At 36.6% G+C, this 17,692-nt stretch overlaps 1 protein-coding gene and 1 pseudogene across 2 annotated transcripts in view; both read right to left on the minus strand.

Annotated features, from left to right (window-relative positions):
* Positions 1-9,151: 9,151 nt before the first annotated feature.
* Positions 9,152-10,374, minus strand: LOC128020594 (toll-like receptor 8; annotated as a pseudogene).
* A 3,064-nt stretch (positions 10,375-13,438) lies between these two features.
* The window catches only part of LOC128020757 (multiple C2 and transmembrane domain-containing protein 1-like), a 28,490-nt gene continuing 24,236 nt past the window's right edge, over positions 13,439-17,692 (minus strand). For both annotated transcript variants that reach the window (XM_052607397.1, XM_052607398.1), the window contains exons 16-20: positions 16,397-16,453; positions 14,990-15,099; positions 14,786-14,895; positions 14,515-14,612; positions 13,439-14,432 (exon numbers count right to left, since the gene is read on the minus strand). In XM_052607397.1, the coding sequence (XP_052463357.1) occupies positions 14,361-14,432; positions 14,515-14,612; positions 14,786-14,895; positions 14,990-15,099; positions 16,397-16,453 (447 nt within the window). In that variant the 3' untranslated portion in view covers positions 13,439-14,360. The remainder of the gene's footprint in view (positions 14,433-14,514; positions 14,613-14,785; positions 14,896-14,989; positions 15,100-16,396; positions 16,454-17,692) is intronic.

Consider the following 17,692-nt stretch of genomic DNA (forward strand, 5'->3'; position numbering starts at 1 on the left):
GATTCTGTACGTCTGAAGCAGTCGCACCTCACGCTTGTCCTTGGAATGAAAAAAAAAAAAGTGGACGATTTTTCCCTTTAAACCCAAAGAAATGTTATTATCAGAGCTTGTGCTGTTAATAGAGCCGACAGACACCTACAGGCCAATCCGCCTCATTTCCCACTTGCCTTTTTTGAAGCATCAGAAATGAAATATAATGTTATTTGATACGCATTCTGTGACATCTGTCTGACAGGTATGGCACTGATATAATTCCTAGAGGAAGACTATATAGACGTTTTATGCAAAGTCAACATTATTTACAATCTTAATACACATTCTTGGGCTTATTGTGAACGATTCATCGGTGCACGTTGAAATTAAATGATGGGAAGGCATTAAAGAGATCTTAACTGTGATTGTATTTGAAGGAGCCAAATGAACAGCGGTTTGTCTCTCTGTGCTGGATGGGAGCTGTCAGAGCTGTACTCCGTGTACCAGTGTCTGTGGGAGAAGCAGCAGTTTTCATCACACTGAGCTGAGCGGCCCAGCCAGGTCCACAGATCACTGCCAGGGGGAAACTTTGCCCTGGGCGATGCAAATGAAAGGCCTCCAACAGATCACACACAAAGGAGATAATAAAGTCATGAGGTGCCACTGTGTGTGTGTGTGTGTGTCCAAAAAAAGAATTTGCAACACAAAATACAGTACGTTTTTATTCCCGAAAGCACATTTAAATGAATTCAAGGTGAGTTTAGGAATATTTATGTTTTTTTTTTTTATTGAAATAAGTTAGCTTTTACTAATTTGATGGGGAGTACAATGCACACTACTGATAAAAAGTCTGGAATAATTAAGATTTCTTAATGTTTTGGAACGAAGAAAAAAGTTGCATATATTTCTGAAGGATCATGTGACACTGAAGACTGGAGGAATTATTCTGAAAATTCAGCATTGCATCACAAAAATAAATTACATTTCAGTACATATTTAAATAGTAAACAGCTATTTGAAATTGTAATAATATTTCACAATATAATCATTTTTACTGCATTTTTTTTAATCAAATAAATGCAGCCTTGGTGAGCATTAGACACTTCTTTTGGAAACATTAAAGGTTGCAATCGTAATTATTCCATACTTTTGACCAATACTTATTAAATTAAATAATTTAAATAAATGTATTTGCTAAGACAAGCAAAACTATTATCAATACATATTTAAGATTAGTGATTTGAACATTCTTTTAACATTTAAGTCATGTTCACATCAAAATAAAAAAAGAGACAAAGACATGCACAATAATGTCCTGTGTATTATTAATGTGTGATGCAGTTTTATCAGTGTTTTTATTGTTTATCAGCTGGAAAAAAAATCCTTCTGTAAGTTATTCTAGTGATATTGTTCCTTTCATTTGTTGCGGTGTGGACTTCCATATTCTCAAAGAATTAACTATTATTAACTAAGCTTCGTACATTAATTGGCCAAATTGTGTGATTTATTAAGAAGTGTGCAGTTAAAGTTCAGAACAACAACCATCTATAACACCCTACAAACCAACTCTAAATCACCCCAGAAACCATCTGTAATGCCCTAGCAACCACCTGTAAAGCCTAGCAACCACCCGAGGCACCCAAACAAAGCACTCATAACAACATCTTAGCAAAGAAAGAGAAAACAGTATAAAAAATTCAAGCACACTGCAACATGGTGGCAGATTTTGCATATGTAAGAACCACTCACGTTTTCTTCATATTACCATTTGGAATGGAAAAAATATTACTTGCTTTCAAATGGCTTTCCTAAACTCACTTAAGAGCAATGTTCTGATTGTTCCACAGAGTCACCGTTTTTACACTTTTCACTGGAACCAACCTTAAAAACATTTTGTGTGCGCAACAAAAAGTGGGGACAAGACTACTTTAGAAAGTGAAATGAAATCATCATATATCACCATTCATGAACACATTCCATCATCATTTGAATGCATATTCTAGCAGGTTCACATACACACACACACACACACACACACACACACATGCTCCTTTAAAACAATGTCCTGAAGGACCACCTGTTGTCCATTATTGTGAAATATTTCTGAGGCATGAATCATAAGGGTGAGTAATTAATCACTGGCTGTCAGAACGGAGCGCAGGGGTCTCGTGGGAGGGTGAAGAGTCACATATGGGCAGATGGAGGTCAGAGTCACACCACGCACTCCATCGACAGGTTCACATGAGAGAGAGAGAGACAGAAAGCCAGCAAGTGTGAAGACAAAAGTAAAAACAGATGAGATGAGGGGAGGTGATAAATATAGCAAAATAATAACTACTGTTCATTTATATATATGTATGTATGTATGTATGTATGTATGTGCATGTGTGTGTGTGTATATAAATATCCATCCATCCATTTATCTATCTGCATTAGTGCAGTTCACTAATCTGAATCTGAAATGGTTGGTTTATGGTTTGAGGTTTTGAAAAGCCTCAAATTAACCTAAAATGTTTTACATAGATATTGAAATTAAAAAGGGAAAAATCAGCCTCAAAATAACCATTAGTGAATGTTCTGCATATAGATACATACGTCAATAGTCTCATGGTTAGTGCATTGACATATAGCACAAGTGTGCTCACAGCGACCCGAGTTTGAATCCTGCCTTGATCCTTTGCTGATCCCGCTCCCCTTTCTCCACCCAAATACTTTCCTGTCATCTCTCCACTGTAATCTCAAAATAAAAGGCACAAAAATCCCCTAAATAAAACTTAGAAGAAAAGAAAGCATTCTGCAAAACAAAACAAAAACAGAAAGTTCCTGGAACATTAAGTACCCGATAAAAAGGGAAACAATATGCTAACGTTTGATAGGATTCCTCAGATATTCTGGTCATGAGAAAATCTGAGAAGAAATGTTTGAAATCTAACTTCTGTTTGCAGATTTTGGTTTTGTCACAAATCTGAGCAGTTTGAGGTATTGAGATCTCCTCTGAAAAATTCAGCAAAAAACAAAACATGAAACAACGGCGTGTTATTGTTCCAGTCCTAGGATCTGATTTAGATAAATCAGCTGAATTACACCTTTAAAGGTTTTGTCTAATTGAAGTCGTCATAGAGCCTGAAGCCAGCTTCCCTGCACTGTTGCCCTCAGTCTCTCTCCACTCAAACACTAGTGGATCTCAGTCAGAGATAATTACCAGAGGCTGTAGGCTACAGCGCGTCCCATTTTGATCTGTAGCACAAAAGATCTGAAGCCACTGTTATGTGCTCTTTCTCACTACCAGAGTATTTGAACTGTGTAGAGCCGCTTCAAGCATGTTTATTCTCAACTGCATGTCCCTTTCTGTTTCTGTCCAGCAGAGAAGAAGGATTTTTTTCATTTAGCAAAATAATTATCTATAGTTTAGATATAATATACAATAACTATAGACAATCTATAGTAAAGTGCTTTTTTCTATAGTTTTCCATGAACTTTCATCGTGTTTATTAATACAAACCCGACAGTACATTTAACTCAGGAAGGTACTTTTAAAAATAAAGGTTCTTTATTGGCATTGATAGTTCAGCAAATAACCTTTTTTCCAATGCACAAAAGTTTCTTTATAGTGGAAAAAGTTTTTTCAGAATTGTAAAATGTTCACACTAAAAAAATTAGGGTTCTTTTAAGAATTGATCACTGAAATGTTCCTTTGGGAACCCAAAATGATTATATTCTGTAATATTCTACCCAATTAAGAACTATTAAAAAAAAGAGTTAAAATAAAACAGGTTTGAATATGTTAAATGGTTCACTCATAATGCATTTCATATCATAAAGATATAATGATTTGCCCCAGAATGCGACAGCATTTTATATGTCTGAACCTCTGAATGACCCACTTAAAGTGGCACTGATGCCATTAATACTTTCTCGGGTCATGGCACCTTAGGATATTCAAAACACTCAAAGAGAAAGAAAGAGAGCAAGAAAAAGAGAGAAATCGCGTGTCTCTCAGGAATGCCCTTTATATTAAATCTATAATAGAGTCGACTGCCATTGGCTATATCTAAAACCCGCTCATTTTCCTGCGAACCTCAATTTCCATGGGAAAACATTTTTCTCCCAATAGAGAAACCCAGCTTTAAATAGATAAAAGAATCTAAAGTTTTAGTTTAAATCAATTCACGGTTTAGCATGGTAAAATGTTATAACTGATTAAATCACAAATTGGCTCAAATAGCAAATGATGCATTCTCTTTATCAAATCAAGTCAACTTTATTTGCACAGCACTTTATACAATACTGATATACTGTATTCTTTTAGTATGAAATACTATTTTAATTAATATTTTGAATATGTTTTTATTTATATATTTTCCATTTTCATTTTGCTATGCATTTTAGTAGTTAAGTTGATACTTAAGTTAACATGTAAACAAACATTTTTACATGTCACATCACAGCAACAACTAGAAACTAGAATGACATAATAAACAATAATGACACAAAATAGGGCAAAATTAGCTGTGAAGGCACAATAAATTAGTCATGCACTGGGGTTTCTGTGTTGTATACTGATTTCATTGGCCCGTTGATGTACAAATGAACTGAAACAGAGCCTCCACGCTCCTGCTCTGCCTTTCCAGTCACGTCTCAGCGTGGCATCTGGAGCGTTGTGGCAGGGTCAGTGTCAGCGAAACGGCTCGAAACTCAACGCAAGCAATCAGTTTACCAGAGAGATGCTGACTCGGTGATGAGAAGAGAGGTGGCGCATCAAACTACGGCTAATTAGCCACTAGCATGTTCTCTTTATTAATGCAGCATTCAAAAAAAAAGGACCACACACACTCATGTTCACACTACAGTGGGGTTCACGCTCATTCAAGTCTCACTGGGCCCCAAAACTCCACAGCACCAGCAGAAGGAGTCTTGGCAACTTACGGACAATGTTAATGAATAGAGAGTGAACATTTTGTTTGTGCACATATTTCTGAATTCGTGACGAAGGAGTTGACAAACAACAACCATCATGCTTGTGGCTGTATGTCAGGTGCAGTATTCACTCAGGGGTGGACTGTCAGCGAAACGCCCCTTCTCATTACATAGAAGCTGTGCACTGGTTGGCTCCCTGTATCCACTGCTGGGGCCAGTGTGGGTTCCTATGGGGCCGACATCTGTGTACTGACAGCTGGCCCTGAGCTCCAGAGAGTGTGTGACGACGTCTACGATCCCCGGGGCTCGGTACTGTACAGCTGCAAATGCTAACAATACACAAACCAGACCACAGAGCTCTATGAAATAGCAGTTATTTTATAGGAAAAAAACTCTTTATGTTCATATATCCATTTATGTATTTATTATCTAATAAGCTTTTGTTGTAAAGTTGTACAATATTAGTTAAAACAGTTACAATGAATAAAATAGTAATTTTTTTATGATTAAAATAATATGTTTTATAAAAAGGAAAATGTTTAAATAAACATTATAATATATATAAAATATAAATAATGTCCAAAAATTTTTCAGTTTTTAAATTTTATACATAAAAGACATATAAAACCTATTATTTTAAGATCTCAAAAGATCTAATTATGATTGATGTTTTAAAATAGCGATGATGTCATCATGTGATGGTTGACATACGTGGTTTGCCTTCTACATATTTATAATACATAAATAGCAAAAAAAGTCACACAGATAAAAAAAACATTATAGTTACATAAATACAAATAATGTCAGAAGGTTTTTTAGTATTTACAATTTTACACACAGAAATATAAAACTTCAGTAAAAACTCACCACAGTGAGATGAGGTAAAATTGGGAAAGTCGTGGCCTAATGGTTAGAGAGTCGGACTTGCAATCAAAGGTTTGTGAGTTCGAGTCTTGGGCTGGCAGGAATTGTGGGTGCATGTACAGCACTCTCTCCACCTTCAATACCACGACTGAGGTGTCCTTGAGCAAGGCACTGAACCCCCAACTGCACAGCACACCCCCAAGTACACAGTGTGTGTTCACTGCTGTGTGTGTGCACTTTGGGTGGGTTAAAAGCAACGCATGAATTCTGAGTATGGGTCACCATACTTGGCTATATGTCATGTCACTTTTTTAAGCACTTAAGTAATGTTCGAAATAGAATGAAAGCATACTGCATACTGTTAAAGTCCCTAGGGTATCCCTTTGTTTTTGATACTGTTAAGCATTGGTTCATTAATAGTATGCAGTATACATTTTACAATACGTTTTAAACATTAGTATGCTATATTGCTTTGTTACATATTTCATACTGGTAAATAGAACGAGTTGACCTAGTATGGTAGCATGCTATTGAAAACATTGAAAACAAGTCATTTTTAATCAATGTGTCTAGATATACTGTATATCAGATACATTTAATTAACATTTAAATTTACAAATTGAATGTGGTTTATTCAAATGTGATTTTGATTCAATGCATTACTAGCCACTTCGTATGTAATTGTGAAATTTAATAGCAACTTCTGAGTGAAAATTTTTTCCACACCATTTTGTTCACTGTTCACTTTGTTTCCCCTTGCCTTTACAGTTGATAATTTTTTGTAGTAACATTTAAAGCATTATAGGTTTACTTAAAGGGTTAGTTCGCCCAAAAATGAAAATTATGTCATTAATAACTCACCCTTATGCTGTTCCAAACATGTAAGGCCTCCTTTTATCTTCGTAACACAGTTTAAGATATTTTAGATTTAGTCCGAGAGCTGTCAGTCCCTCCATTGAAGCTGTGTGTACGGTATACTGACCATGTCCAGAAAGGTAAGAAAATCATCATCAGAGTAGTCCATGTGACATCAGAGGGTCAGTTAGAATTTGCTGAAGCATCGAAAATACATTTTGGTCCAAAAATAGCAAAAACTACGACTTTATTCAGCATTGTCTTCTCTTCCGTGTCTGTGTGAGAGAGAGTTCAAATCAAATCAGCTGGATTTCCGGTTCGCAAACGAATCATTCAGTTCACCAAATTGAACTGAATCATTTTAAACGGTTCGCATCTCTAATACGCATTAATCCACAAATGACTTAAGATGTTAACTTTTTTAATGTGTCTGACACTCCCTCTGAGTTCAAACAAACCAATATCCCGGAGTAATTCATGTACTCAAACAATACATTGACTGAACTGCTGTGATGAACACAGAGCCGAGCCAGATAACGAACAATAGACTGACTCGTTCACGAGTGAAGAACCGGTTGCATCGGTGTTCGGATCACCAGTAGTTCTTTGGGACAGTTCGATTCAATAAACCGGTTGAAGAAAACGGTTCACCAGTTCTTTTGCGCTCGACGTAATGGCGTCATTGGCGATGATTGCCCTTGATTCAAGCCTTCGGTTTGCCCGCACCCATAACACTAGCACAGAATCAGTTCAGACGCTCTGTGTGTCACGCTGAATCACACATGCGCAGTATCATCAGCTCATCGGTTCACGAATCGGACACGTCTGACAGAAACGGTTCTTCACTCGTGAACGAGTCAGTCTATTGTTCGTTATATGGCTCGGCTCGGTGTTCATCACAGCAGTTCAGTCAGAGTACTGTTTGAGTACATGAATTACTCCGGGATATTGGTTTGTTTGAACTCAGAGGGAGTGTCAGCCACATTAAATAAGTTAACAGCTTAAGTCATTTGTGGATTAATGCGTATTAGAGACGCGAACCGTTTAAAACGATTCAGTTCGATTTGGTGAACTGAATGATTCGTTCGCAAACCGGAAATCCAGCTGCTTTGATTTGAACTCTCTCTCACACAGACACGGAAGAGAAGACAATGCCGAATAAAGTCGTCGTTTTTGCTATTTTTGAACCAAAATTTATTTTCGATGCTTCAGCAAATTCTAACTGACCCTCTGATGTCACATGGACTACTCTGATGATGATTTTATTACCTTTCTGGACATGGACAGTATACCGTACACACAGCTTCAATGGAGGGACTGACAGCTCTCGGACTAAATCTAAAATATCTTAAAATGTATTCCGAAGATAAAAGGAGGCCTTACATGTTTGGAACAGCATAAGGGTGAGTTATTAATGACATAATTTTCATTTTTGGGTGAACTAACCCTTTAAGGTATTCATGAAATAAATGGTCCATGTGATGCACTTTGGGTCCTAAGTTGTAAACCATATTATTTGTGCTTTGTTTCTCATGGTTGGCCTTCAGTATATGAGTGATATTTGGTAAGTTTAGCTCACCATACTGTACAATATTATTCAGCCAGCACACAGTGTCTTCCCAGGTTCTCGTAATGCTAGAAATGAAACGGGTCCATCAGAAGTTCATCTACTTTATTAACATAGAAAGTGTTAGCAGAAAGTTTTTCTTCAGAATCACCGCCCTCGCCATGATCCGCACCTTGTGCCAGTGTCACCCTGGATAGAGGCATTCTTTCTCTCACCCTTATTTTATACGCCCACAGTTTTCATTTTGCATTCATTTCATTGCCTGGAGTCATGCATTTTTCATCACTGGTTTCCTGATGAATAAAAGATGAAAAAGGGAGGGACGTAGAGAGCTGGAGTAACTGTATGTTTGTGTATTGTAACTATGTGAGTCCACAAAAGGGAGTGATAAAAATATGTCACCACGCTGTATCACTCTCTGATAGTGATAAAGCACATCAGAGTATGTCCTGTACAATAGTGACTCTGATTGCACTATAACTAAGATTAATTTGAGAAGTTGTTGATAAAATTAGTTCAAGAGGGAAGTAACTGCATTGGTAGGGTACTCTTTCCAGACAGAATGGTGAAAAACTCATTTGACTTTGGTTTCATTGGATAAAAACTAACTTGGGAATGAGTGTTACATTAGTGTACAATACAATGCCCCCATGTAGATAAAAATAGTGATATGTTTTATATTGTTAATATTGTTCTAGAGAGTGAAAACTTCATTCCTATTTCTGCTTTGAAAAAGTATTAAAATAACACAAAAATAACTTAAATGACTTTCCTTAAAAATGCGTTAGCCTGTATAGATTTTTGACCAACTCTTTATTTAGTAATGTATCAATTTTAAACAATACATTTACAAATCTAAATAAATGTAAAAAGTTCCTCAACATTGTAATCACAAACAGTTCAGGGGAAAAAAGAGCTTCCAAGAAAGCTTCAACCATGTATTTCAACCAAAATTACTCATTTTGTACCAGTTCATCATCCACTGAAGTCATTTGTAAACATTGCGTTTCTCAGACTGTGCCAGAAAAAGCCTTCTGCCGCTGGGTTTCTGGGCCACTCCAGCACACTGTGTCAAACAGACCGCACAGCAAGTTTAGGATTCTCGACTGTCGAAGAACCGGTTCTAGCATGACCAACACCATCACATGCACACCCTCTTTCAGCAGCCTTTGTCGTGCCAGAAAAGCTGCCATATTGAAGATCCCACTGTGACCAAATCCCTCCGTCAGCACAACTATCATCTTTCTACTTTGGTTTACAGTCTGGTTCAGGTTATCCATGATCGGTATACTAGGAGTCCAATCTCTTTCGGCCAGGCTGAGTGGACGAACTTTTCTTCCTCCAGATTCCAGCTCAAAATACAAGTGATTCAGTACCCATTCTGACACCGTAAGAGTCCTTTGTATCATACCTTACATAGGTTTATAAATGTACAACATGTCCCAGTAGAACACATGTATCATGACGGTTGTAGACATCATGACAGTGAAGATGGATGAAGTGAGAACATAAAGGATTTGAGCAATTCTGTTGTTGATGCAGGCATTTTTAAAGTCCAGACTGTTCATTGGATGACCCCTTTTGGATTCCAATGAAGTCAAAGAGAATGAAGTCCAGAAGGCCACAGGAACGGTGGATAGGGTTTCTCTGCAGGTTTAGCATGCTCAGGTAGTGATCGCTACCGGTCTGAAAGGATGCGTCGCTGATGTGCTGCGAGCGGTTGAAAGCATGACTGAGGATCATCGGTTTTTTACATCATTGAGAAAGCTGTGATGCAATTTGAAGATAAGATTATGGCTCAAGTCTAAGACCTTCAACGAACCTGTATATTTAATAGTTTTAATCAGTTTGTTCTTACTTAGATCCAGAGCCTCTAACTGGGGTAAATATATGAGCTGTTCCCACTCAAAATCTGCAAGCGTGTTCCTGCTCACGCTAAGATATTTTATTGTCTTTGGAAAAAAGCTGAATATATTATCTGGTATTTCATGAAGCTTGTTAAGTGATATATCAAGGTGAGTTAGATTCAATAGAGACTTAAAAAGACCTTTGAATCCACCGTCCATCTTTTACATTAAATCCAGTCGATTTGCCTGAAACTGCAGTTCCTTCAGTGAGTCACTCTTCAGATTCTTGTTGGTTAGCGAATTAATCTCATTCCAACTGAGATTGGGCACTTTGAGGAACTGGAGGTTTTTTAAATAGTTTTGAAAGAAGTATCAAGTCAAGCTTAATTCACATATTGCTTCATACAATACAGATTGTGTCAAAGCAGCACAATGTTAAACAGGAGAAACGTGTGCTGATAATGCAAGAAGACAGTAGAAACCAGTCAAAGTCAAATGTTATCTTTATCTTTAGGTTCACCAAGGCTGCATTTATTTGATGGAGAAATACAACAAAAAACAGTATTTTGATATTTTAAATGTATTTATTTCTGTGATGCAATGCAATGCAATTTAAAGTTTTCAGTGTCACAGGAACCTTCAGAAATCATTCTAGTATGCTGATTTGCAGCTCAAAAACATTTATAATTATTATCAATATTTAACACATTTTCTGCTTGATGTTGTATGGAAGATCAAAAGAACAGCATTTATTTGAAATCTTTTGTAACATTATAAATGTCTTTACTGTGGCTTTTGATTAATTTATTGTGCCTTATTGAAAAAAAGGTGTTTAATTAAAACAAACTGACTGATCCCAAACTTTGAACGGTTGGGTAGTTGTATTACAGATCAGAAAGTGTGCTTACCAGAGCAATCCGCATGGTTAAGCAATATGTGTCTGCTCATAGGGATTTTTTTTAACTCCCTGTTGTTTCACATTTCAAGCTACAGAATGCTTCCTTATTTCCTTTCAAATGAAACAAAATTGATGCATGACTTTAATCTGTTTGCCGTAACGGGATAGTTCACCTAAAAAATGGAAAATCTACTGACCTTCATCATTTACATTATTGTTGTGGACCCCACTGACTTTCATGGTTTATACAAAAACAATGAGACGTCTTTCATATCTTCCATGGATGAAAAAAAGTCACACTCACAACATTTTTTACTTATGGCTGTTTTTTGAATAGAGAAAGGCACTTTTCTTTAGTAAGATGGTGAAGCTTCATCATTGTGTTATTTATGTTGCAGAAAATGATTACAAAGGAAACATATATTGTGTGAACCAAACCAAAATATCAAAAAACCTAAAGAATAGTAAACACTCAACTCAGTAGCAATACTTTCTCAACCTTCGAATGCTACTTGATCCAATACATCAGATCTACCATCTTCAACTGAAACAGTAACATTGTGAGCATTGCCGGCAGATCTAAACAATAACCTGATCTGCAAACACTCCTGTTTGCACAGCTCTCCAGCAATGGCTAAGATCCCCGCTAATCAGCTCTACAGACATCAGGAGTACACAAGGCCAGACTGGCACTCATCGCGTGTAGAGCCGAGAGTGCATTAGTATGCCGTGGAGAAACACTGCGAGTGTGAGTGGACACTTCAGCAATTAGATGCATAGCACTGTGTGTGAACCCGCAGAGGTGCCAGTGCTCATATTCTGCTCAGCACCTGGGGGCAGCTTTCATGCATTGCTTTCCAACCACTGCTACGTGTTCCACATACAGATCGGCCCATTATTAATTTTAAATGTGTTGTATCCATTCCACAGTCTTTGGTATTTCTGATCAGTAGGGATGAGGCATGGAGATGAACAAGGGACGGTTCATTATCTAGGCGTGTTTTACTCTGTAATTTGTTGTTTGACTTGTTTCAGCATCGTGCATTTTGTCAGTGCTGGTGTTTAGCTGTTATTTTTATGTGTGGTGGAGATGAAAGTGTTTGGACCTTGTTTTCTAGAAACTCTTTCTGATTGCACAAGACTGTGTAAGAGAAGCACTCATGCCTGGCCGGAGACACACACAAACCTCATGAGATATGCTGCTGCTACTACTTCCTTCGACATGTGAGCAAATCCTTACACTTAAGGAGGCACAGTAAATACAATCTTGACAGTGATTTCCTGGTCGCATACTGCACTTTTCACCTTTTCCAGCCTTCGTGATCTTGCAGGGTGTCTGAGCCTGAGGGGGTGTTGAATTCTGCCCGGGGCGTAATGTGACGAGCTTCAAGCTCTTGAGGAATAATGGTCTGCAACACAACAGTACTGGTGCTTTGATTAGAACTTTGTTTTTGTGTTGTGTGTGACTGACTGGGTTTCCAGATAGCATGATGAATAAAAGTGATGACCGGTGCTGACTATTATCATTTATGGTATGGATGGAAGAATCTCCAAAAATGTCTGGGTCATATTTCGACCTAAAATCAAAAGGGAAAAGTAAATTATCTTTAAATTTTTTTTATTTTTTAAAAGAAAATAAAGCACATTTTAGTACCATTAATAAAAAATTTAATAACATTTACTTACATTTCTCCTCAGTCAATTTCATTACTGCAATGCAAATATATTAATCATAAAAAAATTCTAAATACATTTATTTTATTGTAAAGTGTTTATACATGATAGTGATAGCTTGCCATCATTATAGGAGCACTGTGGAGAATTACACAAGCCTTTAATGAAGTGAGAAGGGAAACCCAAGACTGGTTTAAATTCTCATTAATCTTTTTTAAAAGCCCAGGCCATGGGAGAGACTGCCCTTTTGCTACTTTAAAAAGATGCCCTTCATAGCTCAATTAGTCCGTCCCGATTCCCAAAGAAGCATTTAATAAGGAAGAGATTAAAGAAACTAATTATAAACCTTTCATTTGTTACTGGGAGATGGACCTTCCAGTTGCCCATATGAACTTATTAATGGAGACACAAAACTCCACCTGCATGATGACTCTTTCATCATCTGTTACTGTCCCACCCCCGTCCCGAGAAATCTGGATTAGTTGCTTGGATGATCTTGGACAAATGATTAACAATCTGCATTTTAAAATACTGGATTATACAATGTCATATGCACTTAAAATCCCATGGCACCATGTTTAACTGCATGTATTAATTTGTTTTTAATTAATGCATTTGTTTCGTTCTGTAAGGTGCGGTTAAAGTCATCATGGAATCCAAATTGACCCTATTTATTCTTGTCTTAATGTGAATGATTCATTGGTGGACATTGAGCCAAAAAAAAAAAAAAAAACCTTAAAGAGATCCAATCAATTCCTGATGGACAAAATCAAATCCTGCCTTTCACATACAGTACAGAAGTAACATAGATTGGCTTCATCATAAAATACAAAATAAACCACAAACATTCAGAAAAAGGTGTATTATTTCATAGTTTTTGAAAATAAATATCCGAAAGTTCACAAAGAGAGATTTTCATTAGTTGGTTTCAGCCCTGTATGAAGATGCCTTTTTTTTCTTTACATGTTCACAAATAATTCTTTCTAATAATAATAATTGATCTGCTTGAGTATATATGCTTAACAGTTACTTGCTCATTGACAAATCATTAACAAGCAAAACAATGTACAAATATTACAATAAAATACAATTTCATCATAGCATATGAACAGTGATCAGCATATGACATCTGTCATGGATAAAGAACAACATTTATACTTAGAACAACATGTATATTTACAGTTACTTTTCATATGCACGTGTACATTCTTTCCATTTAAATGCACAGCGTGCAGTTTCTCCCTGTGCTTGTGGATTGAAAGTTATCCAAGGAAAATTATATTATAGAGCAATCTCAATGTGTAAAGTTCACTGTAAAGTCTTTGGGTGTTTTCAAAAAAGACTGTTGCATTTATAACACTTAACTGTGCAGACATTTGCAAAATAACATTTTCAGGCTGATACTTTTGCACCAGAAGCCACATTATATAGACTCAACATTTAAAAAGTCTAATTTGCTGTAGCTGCGACCAAGTGGTAGGCACATGTTTTTTGAGCTATGGTGCTCTTATGGGCGACACAAGTTTGAATCCGGCTTGCAGCATTTTTCTCTTTAAATAAAAAGGTTCATTGTATATATATGTGTATATAATACAAAATATATTACATGAAAAAGTAGGTTTTGAGCTATTATAGTTGTGCAAATTTGCATAAATAATAATAGAAATATATCTCCTTTTAAAGATTTGCAACTCTCACAGTGTATTGTACGTGAACAGTGCTTTGGAGGCTGTTGATTCAGAAACGTAAAGTCCCAGTTCAGCATCTATCCGGGGTTGTTCTTCCTTTTCTTGCTTGGACTTGCAGAAGTCTCCGGTTTGAGCTCTTTGTATTGAATCTGATGAGCACATTTTGCACAAACATGTTGTAAATCATGCAAAGGAATGAAAATACATCACTAATCATCATCAATAACTTACCAGCTGGATATCTGATGGAACTCTAGACAGGAAGTCCAGCAGCTCGTTGTTCTCAATGTTGTAGGGGTTCCGAAGTTTTTTGGTGAATTTATTGATACCTGTGCGGGACATGCATGTTCACATCCTACTAATATCCAAAATATTGTACCCTTTAAATCATTAGTATGCAAGATCTAATGATGCATCTCTATTTAAAGAACATTCTGCAATTATTCATTACAACAAACCATTGGGAAAGTGTTGAATACACAAAAGCAATAGGAATTCTCACCCCAGACCAGCACAATGTATCGTAGTGGAATAAAGTATATTAGTGTGGCACCGGCACATAGAACCGTTATGGCTAACCAGCTCAGAAAAGGCACAGACCAGTTAAACGTGCTGAAAGAGAGGAACCATGCATTCATTACACAAAATTAATGCTACAAAAAAAAAATGGAACATCAAAGGTATGAGTAACATCCAAGCTTCTCACTTCTTCACTCTTTCCCCAAAGCAGGCCACTTCATCCAGAGCATTTTGAACCGTTAAGATCACATCTTGAACTGCGTAGAATTTGTCCAAGAAGCCCTTTCTCTCAGAGTCCTGTTGTTTGAATGCACATAACAAGTTACTCAAAAGAATTAGGAAAACTTCTAATAAGGTAACATGATTTTTTAGTTGTGTTATGAGAAATGAAAGACATGGGGGTGGGGAAGCTTTTGTTTGCTGTCTGGTGTCTCTTCTTTTTAGACTAAAAGGTTACTTGGTGTAGCTTAACACAAAAGCAGCAAGTCTCCAATCCCAAACCGCAGCTTCATTAATATGGAAACGAGGGCCTCTGAATGGAATAATGTTAAACATTAGATTTAAATTCATCTCAATCAAATGTCAAAAGTTGCATTTAAAATGTTGGAAATCAAATTTGAATTGTGAGCTTTCCATATCCTTTAACTATTCATAGTGTTTTTGAATTTTCTTATGGGATATTAGACCATAAATATTGAAATCTTGTTCACGTGGTGCGTAAATAGATTTTCAATAGCAAGTAGCAATATTCATAAGAATAAGTTACTACGATAAAGACATCTGCTAATGTTTCTGAATAAAAATACAGTTTCTTATAAGTTCATAAAGAAAATATGAATTTTATTTACACCATTTTACGGCGTGTTTAATGCTTGCTCTAATAGATTGTCATTAATCATTTTTTCAATTAAATATAAGTGATTTAAACCATGCTATCTTGTGTTTTTCCCTGCTTGATGGCGTCGGGTTCTGCACCCCAGTCCTCACCTGTGTCTCTGGTCACATAAATCAGTGGGACTGGCTGCAAGTTGTGTTATTCTTTCTCCGACAACTTACAAAGTCAGGGTTCAACAAATCAATTGTCCCCATAAATTAGCAGGAACAAATTCTGAAAGCTTGGAGAGTGATACCAACCCTCGCTGTATTTTCATGGTAAGCTAAGTGCAAACATATGTCCAGGCTTAGCCCGGGCCTATGACAGGGGTCCTTATGAATGGAAAACAGGTGTCTGGGTCATTTGTGCCAAAATAGCCAAATTAGCTCCCACGGTCAAAGTTCAGGCCGTTAATGGCTGCCTTGTGGCACACAAAGGGTTATGGGAATGCGAAGAATGGCTGGAGTTAAACATCTGCAATATCTTTATATATTTGGCAATGCAAGCCTCAGGTGCAATTGAACTAAAGCACTGACACATATATTAAACTGTGTGTCTGTATGCCAGTCTTTCAGCTGTCCTCATGAGCTTCAGATAACACACAAGAACACAAATGATAGTGCTATTCTATACAGAAACATGACCAAGTGATAAGAGGAGTCTAAATGAGTTGACAAAGAAATAATGACGCTACATTTCCACATAGACATGTATGGTTACCTTGTCATCTTTGTCATATTCTTCATCCACATCCTCGAGAAGGTCCTCCATCGCTTCCTATCAAGCAACAAGAAAAATCACAAATGCAAACCTTTTAATAACTCAGTTGTTTCTGTTAGAGTGAAAGCAGCATTGAGGTCAATGGAGAGCAAATAGAAACTTTGCTCTCCTGCTTCTCCAAAGAAATATACCCTAGAAATCTCATGCTTGAGCTTCACCAAGATACCAAAATCTGCAAAAGTCAATATGAACTTGAATCACAATAAGTATGAGAACTTCATATTAACGTCACCATTTCTCATTAAGTTCTAAGCGCATTCATTTTGTAATAGGAATATTCTGACAGATGCATTTTCATGACCTTCCCAAGCCACTCCTGATTACTTGATAATAAAAAATAAAATGATAACAATTGCTATTTAAATCATTTCTGAATCTGAATTTTATCAGATAAAAACTTTCCATGACTTTTTACCATTTTATTAATTTTCCTGACTTTTCCAGGCCTGTAAATCACAATTTGATAACAATGAGAAGAACCCTGTTTTATACACTCAACATCAAGAATCATCCCATTTGTATTTTTCTCATCAGTTTTTAAAGAAACATCTGATATGAAGTTGATATCTAAATAAAACTCGACTGAGAATTCCAGTGTGTCTCTTGATCAATAAAAAAATCATCCTCAGAGCAAGAACCTTTTTGCTCAGGGGAGTTTAGAATGTCATTTAAAGACTCACGTTACATCACATACAGACTGATGACTATCTAATGCCAACTGTTCCAACATTTATTAGCCATTAGGCCACATATGAAAAACATATGCATACGGCTCACATTTGGGACAGACTGTATAGTGTTGTCTATCTCCTGAATGTGAAAATGATTTTCTCTCAGTGTATGTCATGTGTCCGTCAACTGAAATCGAGCTTACAAAAAAAGCAATAATAAAAAAATAAAAAAATAATTCATGCTGGTCAATATGATAATTTTATATTTTAATTTGCAAAGTAGCAGAAAATTATTCTTTTATTGTTTTGAAATTTATCTGATGCATATCGCTACTGACTCCTGATACTCCTTGGATGGCTTAATTGGGAAGCGAACTCCCTCTTCAGAAACACCGCTCACTGAAAGTCATCAGCACTCATTCCACACCATTTCAACAATTAAAAAAGGAATCAATTTGCAGGGAGCTCTGCGTAAACACTTAGTTTGATTGGCAACATTTCACGATGGCATGAAATTAGTTTGACACATTTTAACTGGAAAATGCGATAAGTAAATACACCCGGT

Source organism: Carassius gibelio, chromosome A10 (assembly GCF_023724105.1).
Source record: "Carassius gibelio isolate Cgi1373 ecotype wild population from Czech Republic chromosome A10, carGib1.2-hapl.c, whole genome shotgun sequence".
NCBI lineage: Eukaryota > Metazoa > Chordata > Actinopteri > Cypriniformes > Cyprinidae > Carassius > Carassius gibelio.